We start from the raw sequence: 20,578 nt of genomic DNA, 5'->3' as shown, positions 1-20,578 counted from the left end.
ATGGAAAAAAGCAAGACTTTGTTATAGACTTAGACTTAGACACGTTTATTTATCCCACTTGTGGGAAATTAACTTGTCACAGCAGCCGTGTGTACAGAAAAAATATATAAAATATCAATATATACAAAATATAAAATATAAAAAAGTGCAAAAATAGGCATGTATCAAGAAGAAGAAAAAATGTACAGGTTTTAAATACAAGAATCAAAGATATACCAGAAAAAAATCAAAGATATACAGATTAAACAAGATGCAGGTAAAGAATGTGGGAGAATGAGGGAGTACTGTTGTTGTATTGTAATAAATAGTAATAAGGATAATTAGGCTGGGGCAATTTTTAAAATACAACTGAAAAAGAAAAATACAACTGAAAGAGAAAAAATTGTGAATTGAAGAGCTAAAATAAGAGTACACATTAAAACTAGTATATTCTGAATAGTTGATTAAATGCAAATAAAAAATAACAAGACATAAAAAAGACATAAAATAACAAATAATAGATAAAAAATTTAAAACAGACTGAAATTTATAAAGAAATAGTCAAGAAATAAATAATTTACTGGGGCGTCGGGTGGCTCAGTGGAGAAAGCAGGCGCACCAAAGGCAATGTCCTTGCTGCAGTGGCCACAGGTTCAATTCCAGCTTACAGCCCTTTGCTGCATGTCATCCCCTCTCTCTCCCCCTTTCACACTGTCAATCTTCTGTCCTGTCTAATAAAGGCAAAAATGCAAAAAAAAATTCATATATATATATATATATATATGTATATATAGAGAGAGAGAGAAGAAGAAAAAAAACAATATACAAAATTGCACCCCAGCCACCCTCTTCTGATAAATAAAGAACAGTCCCTTACTAAAGATAATAACTTGTCTCTTTCTATTCGAGGGCCATTCATTGTGTTTACATTTGGATTTGGATGTTTTAATGCGGCTTATTTTTTGTGCGTTTATCACATAATTCCCTCCTCTGTGGTCTTGTTAATATAACAGTTATTATTAATATGATCGTTATTGACACTCATATTCCCAGGTGTGATGTTACACCGTCTGCAAATCAATATCTGTGACGTAATCGCGGGTGGGCGGAGTTTACGTCCAGGCACCATGGCTTCGGTTGGACCCGAGGTGAGTGTGTGAGCGGTTTCTGCGCCAAGCTTCTTTTACTTTCACACTGTTTCCCGGGCTTTTGGAGATGTTTTCCGCCCCGGCGGTCAGAAACTCGCTTCTAAACATGCGAATTATCGATGTCGAGGTGTCGTTTTGTCGTAAATTGGCCGCTGCCAGCCCGCAGTCTCTTGCTTTTGTGCTGGACCGGAGGGCAACTGAATGTGCAGGAAGATGCTGCGCCCCGGAACCTGAATGAAGCATCCGGGCGCGTTGTTGGCTCCGCTGCATGGTTTAGTTATACATGTTCCGGCTTCACGTCACTGTCCTGCTTCTGTCCATCTTTAGCGGTTCAAAATAAACTGCAGATTGATTATGCATGCGTTTTTAGCCGATGTTTTTCTTGTTTTTAGCGGTATTGTCTGTCACTGGCTCACTGGTGGCCAATTTGTACGCTGCTGTTTAGCTAACTGCTAGCATCCGCGCTAGTTAGCAGGCTGCACACTTTCTCAAATCCACACAAAAACTGATTTTTGAGGTTAAAATCTAATTTAAATGAGATAAGCTAGTGTCTGTGTTATTTTGAATAATTTACACAAGACGTCGGGTGATTATTTTGTCTTGGTTTGTGCTGTTTAGTGTGTTAGCCACATGATAACTGATGCAGCCATATGAAGGCAACATTGGCAGTGCCTACAGCCTCCCACTGTAAACATATGGCGCCAGCCCTTAAACCGGCTTTGATGCACTTTGCATGATTATTTTTTTCCACATTTCACTTTTTTAATCACTTATTTTCCCGCTGCAGTCTTTGTTAGCCATATGCTATCATAATCATGGGTTTCAGTCGGTTTAAAGCAGTCCATGGTTGGCTGTAACAAGTTTCATTGTTGTTGTTTTTTAGGTTTTAACTGTAAACATGGACTAAATCAGCTGATCGCTTTGCTGCAATGGCACATAAGTGTGCAAATGTATCACTCTTTGTTTCTTTCTTTTTCCTTTTTTCTTTCTGGGAGTTAGGATGCATTCTTGTTCAGCAGAGGTCGCTCGAGTAGCATTTAGATGAGTATCTTGAGTTGTGTTTTAATAAGAAAGAAAGAAGGTGAGAGACAGTCAGCTGTGCAGCCACTTCCGTTAGCATTTAAAAAGCTGAAATGTCAAATGTGTTGATGCTTAAGCACAGATGCAATATGTGGCTGTAAAGAGTTCGTTCACAGTAATCAAAAAAGTACATTTTTCTACATATCTTAAGTGGACTTTTAGCCATGTGATATTGTTTGGGTTTATCTGTTGTTACTTTTAGGGTTCCTACGGTCATGGAAAACGTGAAAAAGTCGTGGAATATTACAATGACATTTTCCAGGCCTGGAAAGTCATGGACTTAGTAAAGATTAGGGGTCGACCGATATTCATTTTTCAGGGCCGTTACCAATTATTAGTAGTTAATGAAGCCGATAACCGATATTTGGAATCAATATGTATTTACAATAAAAATTAAAATCTTTCTGTCAATTTAGAATTTAGAATATAACAAACTTCAGCACAAAACTTTGTTTAAATGCCTTTAGCAAATGTTAAATCAAAACTGAAACTTCGGTCACATACAATCTAGTTACCAGCAACTTTTTTTTAATAAAGCCAAGTGAAAATTTAAATAAAAAATAAATGGATAAAAATAGCTCCCTGAGGTTTTACAGAGTAATAGTTTCTCCATTGCTGACACTTTCTTAGCACTTTGATTAATTAATTTTATCGGCGATCATAAAAATAAAACGCAGGTAGAGATAAATGGAAAAATGCCAAATATTGGCTTCAATAATCAGCCGGGCCGATAATCTGTCAAACCCGTGTAAAGATCCTTGAAAGTTTTGGAAAAGTCATGGCATTTAGTTGTGTATAATAGAATTAAGTGTCACACTGATCTCCTGGGGATAACCTTCAACAAAAATTTGACATAACAGCAAATTTATCTTCAGTAAGTTAGCTTTTGATGTAATTTAACTCTAATATTCAACAACTTATGAACATGATTTAATACTTTGTATCCCCATTGAAGTTAGCAGAGCTGAAACTAAAAATTAGCTGCTTTTTTTACCTTTGGCTGTGGGCCCCACAACAGGGAAAGTCCTGGTAATTTCATACTTTGAAAATCAAGCACCACCGAGCAATTTTCGGGCCCCTCTTCAAACACTGTGTCTATTTTTTTTTTTTATAAATCCATTACTACACCACAATTGCATGACATTATTGTAGCCGCAAAGAGGCTATAAAGCCATGTTTTGCAAATTTTGTAGCTGGAGAACAAAATGTGAAAATCACTTAAGCTTGTGTTAACTACAGACCTTATTTCCGGCATCTAGACCAAAAATTTATTTAAAAAACCACTGACTTAAGATGAGGGAAGTGGAAGTGCTAAAATGCTCTCATTACCAAGGTTTAGGACTCATTCCTGCAGCACTTAATGGAGGCGAATGGAATTTCATTGAAGCACAGAAAAATGCAGCGACACCTATTTAGAAACCCCATCCCTGAAACAACAAACCTCAGCATCAACCAATTTTCACCCCAATCTTCGAGCAATATGCTTCCCTTTGTTGCTGCCCTTTGCTGGCGAATACTTCTTTATTTTTTATATTTTGTTTAGACGATTGTATCAAAACCTGCTGTTTATTTCAATCTGCCATTGCAAAAGTTGAAATGTGTGCTAGCTACTGAGGTCTAGGTTTTGATTTCACTTCTTGAAATCACAAATAAAGATGAAAACGTGTTCCTGTGTGACAGCCCTCGCTTGAATCGGCTTCGTTTGCATCGTCCACACAGATAGCAATGTTCTCCCCGGAGGCTGATTAGCAACACATTAACAGCAGGTTCTTTCACAGTAAATTTTCAATGCCATCCTTGATGTAAACAATACTCCAACATGCAGATGAAACAATTTACCTTACCTGTCTTATCAATTTTGAACTAAAAAAGTTATGCAAGGGCTCCTGTAAAGTATTTCACGGCAATGGACAGGTGTTTCTGATTTCGTGGTCGCTCAGTGCACTGTACAGTGTGTGTGTGTGTGTGTGTGTGTGTGTGTGTGTGTGTGTGTGTGTGTGTGTGTGTGTGTGTGTGTCATTCAGCCTTCAGTTCATGTGTGCATTCAGACAGGAAACACAGCAGGAAGAGACTCGGTTAAATGTCGTGAAGTATTTTGGGTTCCTGTAGTTGAAGTACGTTGAGGCGAAGTTGCTATTATTGGCCTTGTGATAGATACCACCCATCTGACGTCATGTCCTCTCAGGCGTCTCCTGAGAAATGTATGGGTATGCTGGTGCTGACCCACCCATAGGAAATTGTAACAAACCAACAACTATCACAAATATTTTCTTATAATTAGCAAACAGTCATGTAGATGAGTTTCGACTGATATGATGTATTTTACTTTATCACGAGGGGTTAGGGGGAAAATTCAACCCATGTAAGGATCACAATTGTTATCTTAAATGATTCATTCATTAATGTATTTGTCACAACAGCAGGGTTCAATGTTAATGTTTTTGGTGGGCGAGTGGGTCAGAACTCTGCTTGCCCGAAGTGAATTTTACTTGCCCTTATAAAAAATGTTTGTATTTATTAGCAGTTATCAAATAACAACAAAGACTTTAGTTATTGTCATGATGAACGACCCCGTTTAACAGTAGTAGGGTTAAAATTAAAATTTGTTCCTGTGGGACGCACAAGTAGCTCATTGCGCAGAGTGTGTACCATTAAGGCCTGTTTACGTTGCAACATTTCTTGCATGAAACATAAAACTTTAGTTCTGGGTTCCAGAGTGTGATTGTTTTGACCAGCAACCCTGTCACCGTGTAAACTGGTAATGTGCGGATCCTGTGAGAGCGGTCACGTAACAGCCGCACTTTGAAAAGGCGCGTGGTGTCCTTCTATGGTGTGTCATTACAAACTTACACCACCAACTACTGGCCTGACATGCACACGACAGTGTTTTGGGATGTTTTTATGGATCCATATATATGAGGATCATTTTCACAATGTTATCATATGAACGCAGATTTTTTTTAATGCAAAGGAAAGACTTTTCCATTTATAGTAGGGCCGTTCTCATCTAAACGTGGCCTTAGAGAGCTTTGGAGGCACAGCGGTTTCTCACTTAAGGCACTTTGGTTGCTGTGATACAGAATATCCATGGAAGTACAGATGTTGGCAGAAAGTAAAGTTCCTGCTCTGACTGTTGTTCTGGATGAAAGAAAACCTGAAGCCTGGAGGGAGAAAGGTCTTTTTGGAGGAGACTCCGTTGTTGTTTATGGTTGGTCTCCACTTTGAATGGCTGGATGAAAACTGACAGTAATGAGCGCCAAACGCCAAACGTGCAGCTCTAATCGCAGAAAAGATGCCAAGTGACTTGCAGCGCTTCCATGGAAAATTAAAAAAAACAAAACAAAATGCTGGCATCAGGAAAAAAAACCGGTTTGGACACATGATGCTAGGTAGAGCGCTCTCAATACACTGTGGCTAATCTAGAGACGGCATGCAGATACTTTTTTCCACTATCGACCAATTGGGTCAAGAGTAGGTAGAGTTTTAGTCAGTTGAGGTTTTCTTTGGTTGACTATAGCCCTACAAGCTACTGTATTTCCCAGAAAAAGTGGTAACTTTGAACTTTTTGGTGTGCTGGAAGAAACATCAGGGGATTGCCAAAGTCACAAGGATTCATCATCTGTGGCGTTGGAAATCTCTACCAGATCCCATGGCATTCATGTAATAGTTGTCAAGATTTTAAAATGTTAACCTCACTGTGGCACTTGAGGGAAAATGAGGACATCAGCAAAGTCAGTATCCTCTGAAGCCATTTTGACTTGTTATAAGTGGAAAAACACAGTTGAATATTATGATATTTACGATGGCTCAGCTCTGTTAAGTGCCCAAGTAAGTAAGTGAGTCAGCATGCACAATGCCAGGACCTCACCTAAGTGGAATGCAGCCGTGATCAATGTTAGTGAGCACACCTGTGCCTTTCCTACTATGACGCGTCAAAATGTTCTGCTGTGAAAAAGGTCTGTCTTTCCAATACTGGAGATATTTCAGTTTGGACCAAAGTGGTGGACCAACTGACATTGCCATTCCCAGTTTCATGCTGGTAAAAAACTTAACAAAGAGTGCAGGGCTGTTGGCTGCAGACGAGGCTTCACAATAGTCTGCCATCTGCTTTGCTTCAACATTTGGGCCCTGTGTCTATGAAGTAAGACGTCTGTTTAGTCTCTTTATTGAGTAAGTTTAAATCTTTGGACTCATAATGCACATACACTTTGTCACAGTGCATAAACTTGGGCACAAACATTTGAGGGTTAAAAGGTTTTCTTGTATACAGGTCGAAGCTTTTTCGTGCCAGTCAGCTATGAAGCTGTTGTTCTTTGCTCATGGGTGGCCTCCTTTTGTGTCTTGGGTGTGTTACATAACTCATAGTGAACTAGTTGTTCACCGACTTTTCACCTTTCTTTTGTATACAGTATCTGATATCCACTGATATCACACTTTCTTTGTTTTATTGCACCTCTGCCAGGGTTTTTGTGCATTCAAAGAGCCCTGAAAGTTGATGAACCTGAGTCTGTATGTCAGGACAAAGTTGTTTGTCATTGTTTAGTGAAACAGGAGAGGACACCGACATCTCTACATCTGCATCACTGTGTCTAAATCCTCACAGGAAAACACAGCACTTTGCAAACTATTCTGATAATTGATTTCCTGTTTTTTCTCTCATATATGTCATTAGATTTTGGACTGTTGGACACATGGATGTATAGAGAACCCCAGTAATGAGTCCTAAAGCCAGGAAATCTGTTCGCGTTTCAGCACCTCCAGTTCCTTCATCTTAAAGTCAATGTTTTTTTCTAATCCTTTTTTTAAAATGTTTTTTTTGGGTTGGATTCCCTAAATACGGTCTGTGGTCAACACAAGCTTAAGAGACTTTAACATTTTGTTCTAGGACATAAAATACATAAGTAAATACGCCACTCGCAAACTTTGAAGCCCTCTGCTAACTTGATTGGGGCTAAAATTATTAAATCTTGGCGCTTTCTACATTTTTAAAATGTCATTGGGCTTAATGGATCAAATCCCAATGAGAAATGAGTCATTTGTGATGCTAAAAGAAAGGTATTCACTGACATCCCTTTCCCCAAATTTTTGGGCTCAATCGTATCAAGTGACTGACCCATAAGCTGTAGTTACGTGGTTGGCCACCGTTTCAATTTGGCTTTAATGTCTGGCACACCTCCCTGGGACCTGATTGGACAAAGCAAGGCGTTGGAAGATGTTTTTTTATATGTAGTTTCAAAGATGATATTTAAAATGTTTCCTTAAATCCTGCTACATCTTTTGGAGTTGAAGGAGGAGTTATGAAGTCTCGCAGCCTTGGTAAAGAGGAAAAAAAATGGAAAAACATAGCAAAAAGTAGTAATGATTGGAGAGCTATTGGCTGATGCATCGTTGTCATATACGTGTTGACTAGGCCTCGTTTCTGGGAGCTTTTCATGGGTATCTCTACTATTTAATGACATTTTGTAGACTAAATTATGGATTGAAAAATAATCAACAAATGATTAGAACAAAAACTATGTACAGCAAAGACCTGGCGACAATAGAAAGCCTTTGTAAAGATGCATTATTGTACATTTATATTTACTCAGCTCATATCGAACACAACAGAGTACTGATGATTTTCTGTTCATGTCCTTTTGCGGTTGATTTTGTAACTCGCTCCTCAGTGGTAGCTGGGTCTGTTTCTTCATTTCTATGACTCCAGTATCTATTGCATGCCCTGGCAGCTTTGGGCTTTGCTGCCTTCACTGGCCTCGAGGCTCAGTGGAGACAAAAGACTCTCCTGTTGAGGGGTTTGGACGTGGCCTGATGTTCGCGATTGGAAATATTTGGCTAATCAGACTCTTCACTGACATCTGGTTTGCTTCTGGGGCTTTTACTCTTTTACCTCTGTTATTATTTTCCTTCTCATTCTTTTGTTGGTGCTCCCGAAGTGGCTGTAGATCTCCTTGAAATGTACCAATAATGAAAGAAACTGGTTTTGAGGTTATATGTGAGGCAGGATTCATAGATGTATTTCTCATTGGATAAGCAGTATTTGCACGGTGAGTCTGCTCCGGTGGGATGTCTTGAGTGGCAACGAGGTCTTCCAGTGTAAAGAAATGAAGTGGTGTTACAGTTTGAGCTGACTGAGCATGCTCTGTGGAGAACCTCTGAAGAGGAGGACCGACAGAGGGAGCCACCAGGTCACATGACCGGCGAGGTGAATGTGCATGCGGGGAAAAGAAAAGGAAACGAGGAACAATCTGCTCGACACATTCTCGCTCTCTCTCCCTCTCTCTGTCCTCCCCCCTTCCCTCTGTCTCTCTCTCTCTCACACACACACTCTCCCTCACACACACTCTCTCTGACGCCTTCTTCTTCTCAATGGAGGCCATGAGAAGAAAGCAGGTATGATGCTTCCTGGAGGCACACTAGAGGAAAGACATGTTAGCTTTATACTCTTCACCCTCTGTTGGCTTTGAATGGTCTGAGGAGATGCACAGTGCTGCTCCTCAGCTCCTTTTCTATAAAAGTTACAATCAGTTGAGCTCATTGCTGTCTTCTCGTTGAGACGGTTTCTCAGGTCGCTTCTCGAGACAGTTGCTGCCGCTTCATGTGAAGCTGACAGCTCCCGATACCTCAAATCAAGGACTTAATCTCGAGGAGTGATGTTTTGTTTTTTGGTGGCAGTGCTGCTTATCAAAGAGAGATGTGAGCGTGCTGGATCACGTTGTTGGACAGAGCTCCTCATGGATTAGCACAACAGCTGTATTTAGAGCAATCACAGCACGGGGAAATGTGGTGTAACTCTCAATATGTGAAAGTAAACCTCATGAAGATCTGGAATCAACTCCGAGAGTAGATTTTTAAATCTTATATCCAGCCTCCTTTTGTCATTGTTTCTTTTATCCCTCCTCTTTGCTCTCAGTGTCTCCCTCATGGTCAGTATGTAATGAGATCCCAGGGGAGCTGGATGTATGTGCAGCCTTGGCTGTGTGATCAGGAATATGCTGGAACATCAGGCTGCGGTGACTGCTTGTCAACCCAAAGGATGCATGTGTAGGCTGCGGTGCGAGCTGCCATGTTTAGCGGCTTTGATCTTCTGAGCAGCTTTCTGGTTGAGGGCCAGACCGCGCATGTCTTGATCAGTCAGTTTGCACAATTAATCACAGGACAGGTAAATTATTGGCTCAGTCTTGGAGTTTGTTTGCGATTCTATAGGAACTATTGTTATATTTTTTAGGAACTATTTAGGGCCGTTTTTGGCTTTATTTTGGTAGTGAACAACAGAGAAGTGACAGGAAATGACAAAGGGAGAAGAAAGATGTGCCAGATGCAGACTGAGATTATTGCAATTGCAAGGACAGAGTGTCACATCACTAAGCTCCATATTTTCGTTTTAATCAATGTTACATGAGTAGGATTGCAGCGGTTACCAGTTTCAGTGTATACTGTGGTTTGAAAATTAATGGTTATGATACCATTTACATTTGCATAGCTACAGTATTTTAAAAAAACAACAACCAGATGGAGAATCTTACCTTATTATAGTTATTTTCTTTACTTTTTACACATACCTTGATGTAAAAAACAGTTTCAAGTTTGCTCAACCAAACAAAAACCTTCTGTTTTTATGTATTTTAAGGCCCTTATAACTGAATAATAATAATAATTCTGAAATACCGTGATACAATAAAAAAAACAATATTTTCTGAGGTGGTTATCGTACCGTGAAAATCCCATACCATTACAATCCTACACAAGAGGGTGTGCTTTACCACCATTAATGGCACGACAGTAATGTGAAAGGACCCAGACGTTTGCAGACAGATTTAGCTACTACATCTGCAAACTTCACATATCTGCTTTTTAAAAAAAAATAATGCGTTGTCACAGACTCACTGGCATTTTTCAAAACTAACATATAATCCTAGAGCGCTGTAAAGTCTAAAAATCAAAATTTATTGAAAAAAGATTGATCATTTACAACTTGTTTTGCTGTTTAGCCTTTTAAAAACATTTTCACTGCAAAATGATTTGCTCTCCAGCTCGCTGCACACAAATGAAGCAAGCACCTGTATTAATGTGACGATCCAGCAGCAGTCTAACAACACTATAGATAATATTCATTAAAGAAAGCTGCCTGATTGAAAATAAATAAAGCAATCCATTTGTATAAAAAGTGTAGCCTCCTGGTATTTGATTCAGCTCCGGAAGTTACAATGTTGGTTTGGAAACGGTGGAGTAATATTATTTAGTCTCCATGATTTCACAGGCTGTTTTTAGGATTGTTGCGGCCTGAAATGCCTGATTTCTCTGCAGCTTTTCTACAGCGTTGCAGTGTATTTGCTGTGTTTGTAGGCATGACTTGTCAGCACAACTTCCTCATCACTTTTAATTTGTCATTGATTAGAAAGGTGTGGTGTCATGCAGATTCGATTACGTTCTAAAATGATCAGATTGCCTGTTGGTGTGCAGTTTGTGGATAACCCCAAAAAATGAACTTTTCTTTACAGCCTTTCTTTAGCAAAGGGGTTTCCTAGTTTTGTGGACATTTGAATGGATGTCAAGATAAACCTGAATGTTAGTTAAAAAGACTGTAAAACAAAGAAGAAAGCAGTACAAAATCAGCTATTTATTTGATGTTTCTCCCTAAAAATTATTTAAATAAAACTGCGAGAAGAAAGAGTAAATCACTCTTTTGTCTCAACCCAAAGATGAGGTTTCAGAAGTAGATGCTGCTTCATTTTAAGGGATCATATGACAAAAATGTGAGGATCACTGCTTCAGAAGGCCAAGACAGCATCTCATCCTATGTTTTCTTCAGCAGTGTGAAAATACGTTTGTGTCATGTCATTTGGGTGTTGGCACCCTGTGCACGTCATTAGCAGTCTAACTGCTGATTGTGTAACGTTATTGTGGCAGGTAGCCCTGACTTGTTTTCAGGTCTCCTGCAGTAGATTTTCACATCACATTGGTGCGAACATCCAGGCCATGTCACATACAATGCTCACATTAAATGATTAATGCATTAGAATATGTTAGATATAACCCATCCAATTACTGAGATTATTTACAGATTCAAATAAAAAGGTCCAATCTGGAATGTAAACTCTGAACCACTGGAGCCTTATTTTTTGCAGCCATGGCCTGAATCTTTACTCTAACGTCTCTCTATTTTTTTAATGTGCTACTAAAAGGTTCCTGATCAGTTTTCAGAGCCTTGGCTTCACATTTGGAGCTTCTTTCAGCAGCCTCCATATCCCCATCCACGAGCCTCCAGACCCCTACGTTCTCCATCTAGTGGAAAACTGCTGCAATGGCCGCGTCGTGTCAGTAAACAATCTGGTTGCGAAATGGCGGAGATCTGCAGACAGGCTTCTCTGCTTCCCTTCCCCCCCTCTCTCCTGTCTGTCTCCAGTGATTCCACTTTCCACCACTAGGGGGAGGGATGAGGCTTATTTTTTTAGTAACTGGCTCTCCTCAATCCATGGAAAAAGGGAACTGAAGGCTTCTTCTGCTCTCACGTGTGCTCCCTGGATTCCTTGAGATCATAAACCACAGAGGATTGTCCCAGACTAGATGTTCTTTGGGAGACACCCCTCAGATTTTGTGCTCACAGCTCGTCTCTTGGCCTGACCTTGTTGCTGTTTGACAAGGTGCATGTTCGGCTCAGGGACTCAGGAGCACGTGTTTGGAGTCGGGGAATCTGTCCTGATGGCTCATTTAGTTGGGGTCTCGCTTAAGCACAGATTTCAGGACACATGCTGTCGGAGAGGAGAATTTCACTGCCTGAATCAGCTTGTTAAAATCAGCTCTCAGTGCATCTTGCAGGTCTTTTGATTGGGCTCATTTGGAAAATGTCCTCTCTGCTTTCTTGAGGCAATCAGATTCAGTAATTGCAGTAACCAGCATCATGCAGCACACCTGTTTACATATCTAACTCTATTCTGCTTGGTATGAGCCTCACCAAAAGGTCAAGGCGAGTAAAACTTCCTTTTCAGTCCTAGGAATGCTGCTCCTCAAGGACAAACTAACCTAGAGCCACTTTCATTTCACATTTTACCCAAAAGCTGAGTGTGAAGAGTTTGGAGCAGACAGCGTGGCTCTGATAAGCAAAGGTGGACCCAAACAGAAAGCTTAAGATTCATGATGTTTTTCTTTTGGGCCTCTTCTGTCTCCTTTGGGCCCGTTTTTTCCAGAGTGAGCACGAGGTTGATGGCGTGCTCGGGAGGAAGAGAAGAGTTTTACATTTCCTGGTGTTGCCTCTTCGACTTCTTCCTCCTGTGAGATGTAAAGGCGGTCTGTGGGTGGCGGAGATTTCTTTTGAAGCTCCAGCTGTGCATCTACTGCTCTTCTGGTTGGCTGTGGCGTAGAAAGAGAGAAGAGAGACAATGAAAGTGCACGGGGGTCGCCCTCATTCTCTTGGTTTACTCTGTAGTCTAAGACACAAAGAAAGAGGTTTTACTCTGCATTCAGTGCACAAACAGAAGATGGTTTTATAAAGATAACCATGCAGGGACCTGGATTTTGTTTTAGTTTGGAAATTTACAAATTCATTGGCTAAACAGTTGATAGAAAATGAATGAACAGCAATTATGAATATCAAGAAAAATGCCAAACTTTCTGCTGTTTTTTTCAGTTTGATATCATTTAGGGCTGCAGTTAATCTGTAAATTAATTGACATTTATTCTGTAAAATGTTTTGCTTTGGCAGACAAACCCTCAAAGATTCAATTTTATCTTTGCAGAGAATGTTTGGTATTTTTGCTTGATGAATGATCAAAATAGACGACATTTTATTATAAAAAATTGTTGGTGATTACCTTACCGTCAATTGATTAATCCATTAATAATAGTAAGGGTCTCTGCAATGATATTGCAAATTGAATGTTTTTGGGTTTTGGACTGTTTGCCAGACAAAATAAGCACTTTAAAGAGGCCTCTCTGAGCTGGGCTGCACGATTCTTGCTAAAATGTGAATCACGATTTTTCTCTCCAAGAACTGAGATCACAATTTACTCAGTTTTATTTTTTGGAATAAAAACATTTATTGCACTCTAAGATGCTCAGGGAAAAAACACATCTGAGGAGCTTGCTGTCTAGAAAGGGCTTCAAACAGACAACATTAACATAGCAGAGTGCTGGACTTAAACTTAAAATCTCTTATAACAAAAAAAAACACCCCTTCTGTCTCCTACTTTAGGTGATTAGGAGCAAGTGAATCATCATTTAGAAATGAGATGGCATAGACGTATGACTCGAGATGTGATTTAATTTCGATTTATCGTGCAGCCCTGCCCTGAGCTGTAATGGGAATTTTTGCACATTAACTGACTCATTGACAAACGTATCCTGAGATTAATTGACAATAAAGGTAAAACGATTGTTAATTGGAGCCTTAAATTTGATTTCATCTGACGTATGTGTTCTTTTTTTCATCAGCCCGCTGGTCTAGCCAAGGGCAGCGTGGATAAGGGTGCCTCCGCAAAGAAAGAGGAACTCGATGTGGCGAGCAACGGTAAAAAGAAACCAGGTAAAATTGAACTTGAGAGTGCTTAATTTCTGAAAATGACCTGTTGATGTTCTAATTTGAATTGTTGCATTTTTTCTTTCACAGATGGAGATAAAGAGATAGCAGCCCGACTGGCCTCTTCCCCTCCAGCAGAGACGATGCTAAACGGCACCGAATGTGAAGACACGAGGCACAAGAGTCCGGCACACGGCTCTGCGTCGGCCACTAACAATAAGACTTTACTATTAGAAAACGGCATGCCGGACACGGAGCCACCGCACGGCTCTGTCACTGGAAGCAATGGTTTCATCCTCACTAAGCAGCAGCAGGAAGGCGGTTCTGCAGCCTCGCCGGGTTTGGGAGTTTCCCCACACAGGACTAACTGGTTGCCTTCGGGCTCACCCACAGGGGGGCACACGGCCAAATCTCCCCCGGCCTCGGCGTCTGGGAGCGCACAGAGTTCAGGTGCGCTAAGGACTGACCCCAGTACAGGAACTAAGTCGGGACAGGGGACATCAGACACTAAAAATGGCACAGCCTCGTCTCCTGCCGTGGCTCCAGCACCCGTCACGATACACAGAGCACGCAAGACCATGTCCAGACCTGCTGTCAGCCCAGCACAGAAGGTAAAACATCAGAGTCTGGTGCATCATCAGCCTCTTTTTTCCATTACTTTCTGTTTGGGGGGATACGGCAGAAGATAAATAAGAGTATTTCTCCATTATCAGCATGCACTAAATGACAAAAGTATATAAAACAAAGTATGAGGACACATGTGTATCACACCCATATGTGGTAGTTTTACTTGTTCTTCCAAATCATGGGCATTAATCTGCTGCTATAACAGCTTTCAACCAGATTTTGGAGCCTGGCTGCAGGGATTTGTTCCCATTTAGCCACAAGAGCATTGTAGAGGTCCAGCACTGATGTTGGCTGATGAGGCTCACAGTCAGTCTTCCAGTTCATCCCAGAGGTGTTGGTTGAAGTCCAGACTGTGTGTAGACCAGTCACACCAAACTGCGTAATTCATTTCTTTATGGATCTTGTGTACAGGACCAATATAATTTCCAAACAGGAAATTGTCGCCTCCAAACTGTTGCCACAAAGTTGGAAGAACACTGTTGTCTAAAATATTGCACTAGCAGTCCCTGAAATTTGATTAGGTAAATGTCTTTAAAAAAGTCTTAAATCTGGATTTGCGTAGTGTTAAATACCACAAACATTTGATCTAATTTCATTTATCCATCTTGTAATTTCTCATCGTCAAAATGAGTCAAGTTCTTCTGCGTGAAAGTCCACATTTATCTTTAAAGCTACCACTAAAAATGGGAATCGAGAAACGGTCGCTGTTGAAAACCAGTTTCAAATTGTCCAATCTATCCGAATTGTATTCCTCCAAGGTTATCAGTTCCTTTTCTTGATGCCAGCGTTTTTTTCTAACAGTTGCGTTTTGCAAAACAACAACGTCTAATGTGTTGATGGTGATGAAAACTTGCATGAAGGAGAGACAGGAACAGTCCAAAGTGTGACTTTATTCCACAAAGAAAGATGACGACACTACAGCTTATAATGTCTGTAAAATGATACTTTTAAGATTCAGTGGAAACACCAACAATATGCTGAAACATTTTGCTACGTAGCACAGGCATGAAATGCCATGTATTTGACAGCATGAGTGTCACTGCTCCAGTGTGATAATAACTGGAGCTATGATTAGGAAATCTTGTTAAAAAGTGGAGCTTTTGCACACCTGAGTCACATGAATGCCTTTTTCCCTCTCTGTTTCTCTCTGTGTTCAGATTCGTAGATTATAAAACAGTCGTGTTGATGCTGAAAACCTGTGTAGGCCTACTTTTCTCTCAAACAGGAAATTGATCAGGAATCAATAAGAGAATCAATAAACAATAGGACCAATTAGCAGAGTTTATGATGGCATTGATGTCATATCAATAAAATCATAAGTTTCCATCCCTACCCACCACTGAACGTAATACTGTCTTCTTATTTTATACTTTCACTAACCTTTAGGTAAATGTAGATTCATCTGATTAATCTAAAAACCATTTTCCTGCATCAAACCTTCCTCTGCACAGGACTACATACGTAGTACTTTTAAAAAAGTTTTAAAAAGCATTAAATTTGACTTTATGGTACATGTAGACACCCTGATTAAGATTCCCTTCAACCAGAAGCAATAGGGCCAAAAAAACTTGAGAAACGGCCCCAAATCAAAAGCACTCAAAGTGTCCACATACCTTTGGCCATACAGTGTTAGTCTCCACAAGTCTATGCAAAATCACATATGACGTGATGATGAAATTGTGGTTTAATGCAGTGAACTCTGGGACATTGTATCAACCATGTAGTTTGACTATTTGCTTAAATATAGGAATAATTTGGTTTAACAGTAACCAAATATGTCGATATATCACAATACAGTTCAGCTGAAGACAAAATAATCAGCCCTCTCTATAAATGGAGTCTTCTCTCAGCTGTGCATGTTGCAAGAGGACCATTTAACAAGCAATCTGTTTCCTAAACGCTTGACTGGTTGTATAAACAGACACATGCACTTGAACTTGTCACTTGTCGAGGGCACGATGGTTGCGCTGTTGTATTTACCTTATTGTTGCTGGCAGTGTGTTTTTGTGGACGCTACGTGCTGCAGGTGCCATGTGATTGTTGTGGTGGAGCGCTCCAGATTGAGTTTCAAACTGACTGTAAAGGTTGATTTGGCAGCACATTGTTGAATTTTGAGTCTTGGTTACTGTAAAGCTCAGTCGTCAGTGTTTTCTTGCATCTGGGTGAAAATGAATAAATCTGTTCCTTTTCAAAAGGACCATTCATGGAAGTTTGTGGTGTCACTTAAAGTAAATCTAACCAGGACTCTACCTGCTTTTGCTTCTTGTCACCTGCAGCTTCTTAACAGGGAATTAAGAGAAGCAAAAAGTGCCAAATTGGAGAAAATGGAGACTCAAGTTGCACCTGACGCTCAGAAGCCCTCGCAGGAGTCCTCCGCTCAGAACCATCTACCTCAGAGTCCACCGGATACGCCAGCTTCAGCACAAACTGCTTCATCTGCTTCACCAGCACCTCCTGCAGCTCCTGCAACACCTCCAGCTCCTCCAACCCCTGAGGTTCCTCCAGCTCCTGCAACACCTCCTTCTCCTCCGGCTTCTGCTGCTCCTCCAGCCTCTGCAGCTCCTGCGGCTCCTGCGGTTCCTCCTGCGGCTCCTCCTGCTCGTCCATCTCCTCTGGCTCCAGCCAAGCTCCAGCTAGGTCAGACAGACTGCGGTAACACATGACAGAAGCTGACCTACTGTAGAAAAACTGACTTTATGTTTGGGTTTCAGAGAAAAGTATCCAGTGGATCAGAAGAGAGCATCATCTCTGTTGACAGTTTTACTGTAAATGTGTGTTGTTCTCTTGTGCTGCAGGTTCTTACGCGATGGGTATGTCATCTCGGAAGAAGAAGAGGAGGATGGGAACGTACAGTCTGGTTCCCAAGAAGAAAACCAAAGTGCTTAAGCAGAGAAGTGTGCTGGAAATGTTTAAGGACCTACAACAGTCGGCCAAGAGTCCACAGGTCTGTGCTTCTCCCATTTATCACAACAAACAAAACAAATTGAGCCGACAAAAAAGCCTGTTCGACCCTGGTATTAACATGCGTTTGGGTGATATGGACACAGGTGGACAACTTTCGAATCTGACCTGACGTTTCTGCTACATTTCAATTTCACTGCAAAACTAAATTTTACAGAATATTTTGAGATGTTTGTGATCATCTCAAGTCCTTTGTTGTCTTACAGAGTAAAGAAGTTGCAAACATAAATGGGGAGAAGATCGAAAATGCATCCGAGGAGGAGGAGTCCGAGGAGGTGGAGTCTGAGGAAGAGGAGCGACAGCAGCCAGCAGAAAAACCTGTCAGTGCTGCGCAGAAAGAAAAATCTGAACCCATCTCTCAGGTTGGAACAGAAAACAGTTTTATTGTCTTCATTTTTATTCTGATATTACACATAATCATTTATATTTAATCCAAAAGCGTTAAACTTAACTTTGGTATTTTTCACCCTGGACCCTATTTTCCATTGTTTTTGTGTCTAAATGACGAATGGAGACGACAGTTTCTGGAAGTGATACAGTATTGAGGGAGAGCGCTGCAGCTATAACCACTCGGGGCATTTTTGCTCTGTTTTACATCCACTGGAGGTTCTTGTTTTTGGCACTGACAGACTCAGATTGTTGTTGCAAGTGTCTGAAAACATTATGGAAGAGACAGACCTTTTTGTTAAAGAGTAAGATCCTTTTTATTTGACTGGAAACAGACTTTAATCGCAATCACCAGACTCACCAGACTCCATGTAAAAAAGCAGTAATATGAGTGTGTAAAGAGCCAGTATATTTTTACATCTAACTGGGTGAATTAAGGGTTAATTTCAACCAAACCAGAGTTGGTGATTGTTGGAGCAGTGGAAAAACAAACCAAGACAGTTTTTATTGGTTTTTTCTTTTCCTGACAATATGAATTGTGTGTTTTATGATGATAAAATTATCGTATATTTAAATGGAATCTGGTGGGTTTTGGTGATAGAGATTTCAGGGCTGTTTCTGATTTAACAAAAAATAATCTTATTTTTCAACAAAAAAGGTCTGTCTTTGTTTGTATCCTTTCCATAATAATAAAATCTGAGCCTGTCAGTGGCCAAAACAAACACTCAGTGGATGTAAACTGATGCTACAAATATGCCCATAAACGTTACATTTCAGCCACTGGCTGCAGCACTGGCACTCAATACTGCGCCATTTAAAAAAAATTGTTGTTCCCATTAGTCACTCAATCACAAAAACGAGTGAGTGAAGCCTGGTTCAGTATGCCACGTGTTAAATGCTGGTGATGAACTCTGTTTTCGGTGGAGGTGGGAGATGAGCCGGAGTCTGAGGAGTCTGGAGAAGAAGAGGGAGAGGAGGAGGGCACCGAGTCCGACCTGGTGAGACTCACCGTCATTACTCAAACTAAATACTTCATCTCCCTTCACCTCTTATCACTTACCAAAGAACCGTTTATGAAATCATCTCTGTATCCGTCTGCCTCAGAGCACAGAGTCCAGTCTGAAGAAGAAGTTGAAAAAGAAAATGAAGGGAGACAGCGCGTGGCTCAGGCCGTCCAGGAAACGAAAGAGGAGGATAAAGGCCAAAGGTGATCACTGCTCATGTCAACAGGGAACTAAACTAAAAGTAAAACATATCTATACGCTCTTCAAAGCCAGACTCCATTGACAGATTCTGTAATTTTACCAGCTGCTGTTCTGCTGCCGCCTTGATTAGTCTGTTTGTTTATGTTACTGTGAGACTTTGGTGTCTTGAAGGGCTAGTTTGGATTTGCTAAAGTCATGCAGTAACTCAAAGTATTGATTCAGACAGTGTGTCTGTGGAGTCTGGCCTTAAAAGAAGAATATATTATAGATTTCTGTATTTCTTATTTGTGTTTGCAGACAGCATTTTCCCTTCACGTCACTCTGTCTTACAAATATTCGCATGAAATCCAATTAGGTCGTTGCAGCTCAAGACTGTAATTTCTGTATTCCTGCGGTTTTCTTTCTTTTTTTTGTGACTTGATTGAATTTTAAGGATTAAGAGTGAAGCATTTTCTTACTTATGATTGTCGTCCTGCTCAGAACTGGAGGCGGTGGATCAGCCCGAGGCTTCAGCTCAGGCCCAGACAGGCGACGGGAAGGAACGCACACAGATATTCTCACCTGAGTCTGTCAACCCCGACAAGCCCCAAGAGCCGGCAGTTCGCTCACAGAACAAAGGTGAGCTCAGACGAAATTAGGAAACTTTAAAATTGTTCATAATAATCCATATCATGTAGCTCTGATAGTAAGGTCAAGGTTGGTTAAGTTTTTTAACAGACAGAAAATACCAAACACACATGACAGGAATAGCTGGTGTGAGCAAATCACATAAACCATATGGGATGAAATAATGATAATTTAATTTTAACAATAATAATACATTTAAAATAACAGCATAGTATACCTGAATGCCTAATGCTCTCTCCTGGGTATTGAATGTACATAAAGTTAGACTTTTTCTCTGCAGAAACTTCAGGTTCAGCCATCGAGGAGGCTCAGGAGCTTCCGCTCTGCAGCTGCCGCATGGAGACGCCCAAGAGTCGAGAGATCCTCACCCTGGCAGACAGGAAGTGCATGGCCACAGAGAGCGTTGATGGACAGCTGACCCGCTGCCAGGGTGCCATATTGAAACATGAAATGATGCGTCCCTCCAACTCCGTTCAGCTGCTGGTTCTGTGCGAGGACCACCGCAACGGCATGGTGAAGCACCAGTGCTGCCCCGGCTGTGGCTTCTTCTGCAGGGCTGTGAGTACACACCTTCATGTCTCACTGGATCTGGATTAACTGGGGACTATATAAAAAAAGAGTCTTAATCAGTGCAGAACAATTTATATTTTACATTGTTCTACATCTGAGCACACATTAAACTGAATGATGTGCAAGAAATGTTTTAGGGCCAATACAGCAAATCTTCAGCGAATAAATGCCGATAAGCAAGATATTGAACATTTGGCCAAGAGTGTTAAAGTGACAGGAAACTTGATTTAAAATGGCATTTCCTTCATGTCTGTATGTACTATTGCATGTGAAATTCTGTCGAAATCATTTAATATTAAAGTCCAGATGCCGGGATGGTATGGGCGTTTCAATTAGATGCCAGTTAAAGTACAGACATAAACAAAGCCTTGTTTTATAGGCTGCAATGGCAACACACAAATTTGGCATACAGAGTAAAGGTATCAGTAATCTCACAGCCATAAACTGTGTTTGAAACCACAAAGAGCCCCAAATAACCAGAA

General features: G+C 40.7%; 1 protein-coding gene across 2 annotated transcripts in view; it reads left to right on the top strand.

Moving 5' to 3' along the window:
- Window positions 1–1,027: 1,027 nt before the first annotated feature.
- The window catches only part of ehmt1b (euchromatic histone-lysine N-methyltransferase 1b), a 33,357-nt gene continuing 13,806 nt past the window's right edge, over window positions 1,028–20,578 (top strand). The window contains exons 1-10 of one of the 2 annotated variants that reach the window (XM_088071059.1): window positions 1,028–1,127; window positions 13,635–13,725; window positions 13,810–14,330; window positions 16,623–16,983; window positions 17,142–17,290; window positions 17,514–17,669; window positions 18,621–18,692; window positions 18,799–18,901; window positions 19,380–19,517; window positions 19,807–20,084. In XM_088071059.1, the coding sequence (XP_087927185.1) occupies window positions 1,038–1,127; window positions 13,635–13,725; window positions 13,810–14,330; window positions 16,623–16,983; window positions 17,142–17,290; window positions 17,514–17,669; window positions 18,621–18,692; window positions 18,799–18,901; window positions 19,380–19,517; window positions 19,807–20,084 (1,959 nt within the window). In that variant the 5' untranslated portion in view covers window positions 1,028–1,037. Of the gene's footprint in view, window positions 1,128–8,433; window positions 8,598–13,634; window positions 13,726–13,809; window positions 14,331–16,622; window positions 16,984–17,141; window positions 17,291–17,513; window positions 17,670–18,620; window positions 18,693–18,798; window positions 18,902–19,379; window positions 19,518–19,806; window positions 20,085–20,578 lie in introns of those variants that run through there. The other variant, XM_088071060.1, reaches the window with a different exon arrangement.

This window comes from Plectropomus leopardus, chromosome 20 (assembly GCF_026936395.1).
Source record: "Plectropomus leopardus strain MGB_pleo_1.0 chromosome 20, ASM2693639v1, whole genome shotgun sequence".
Taxonomy (NCBI): Eukaryota; Metazoa; Chordata; class Actinopteri; order Perciformes; family Serranidae; genus Plectropomus; species Plectropomus leopardus.
Note: the sequence above shows the minus strand (reverse complement) of the source record. Positions and strands in the feature narration are given on the sequence as shown.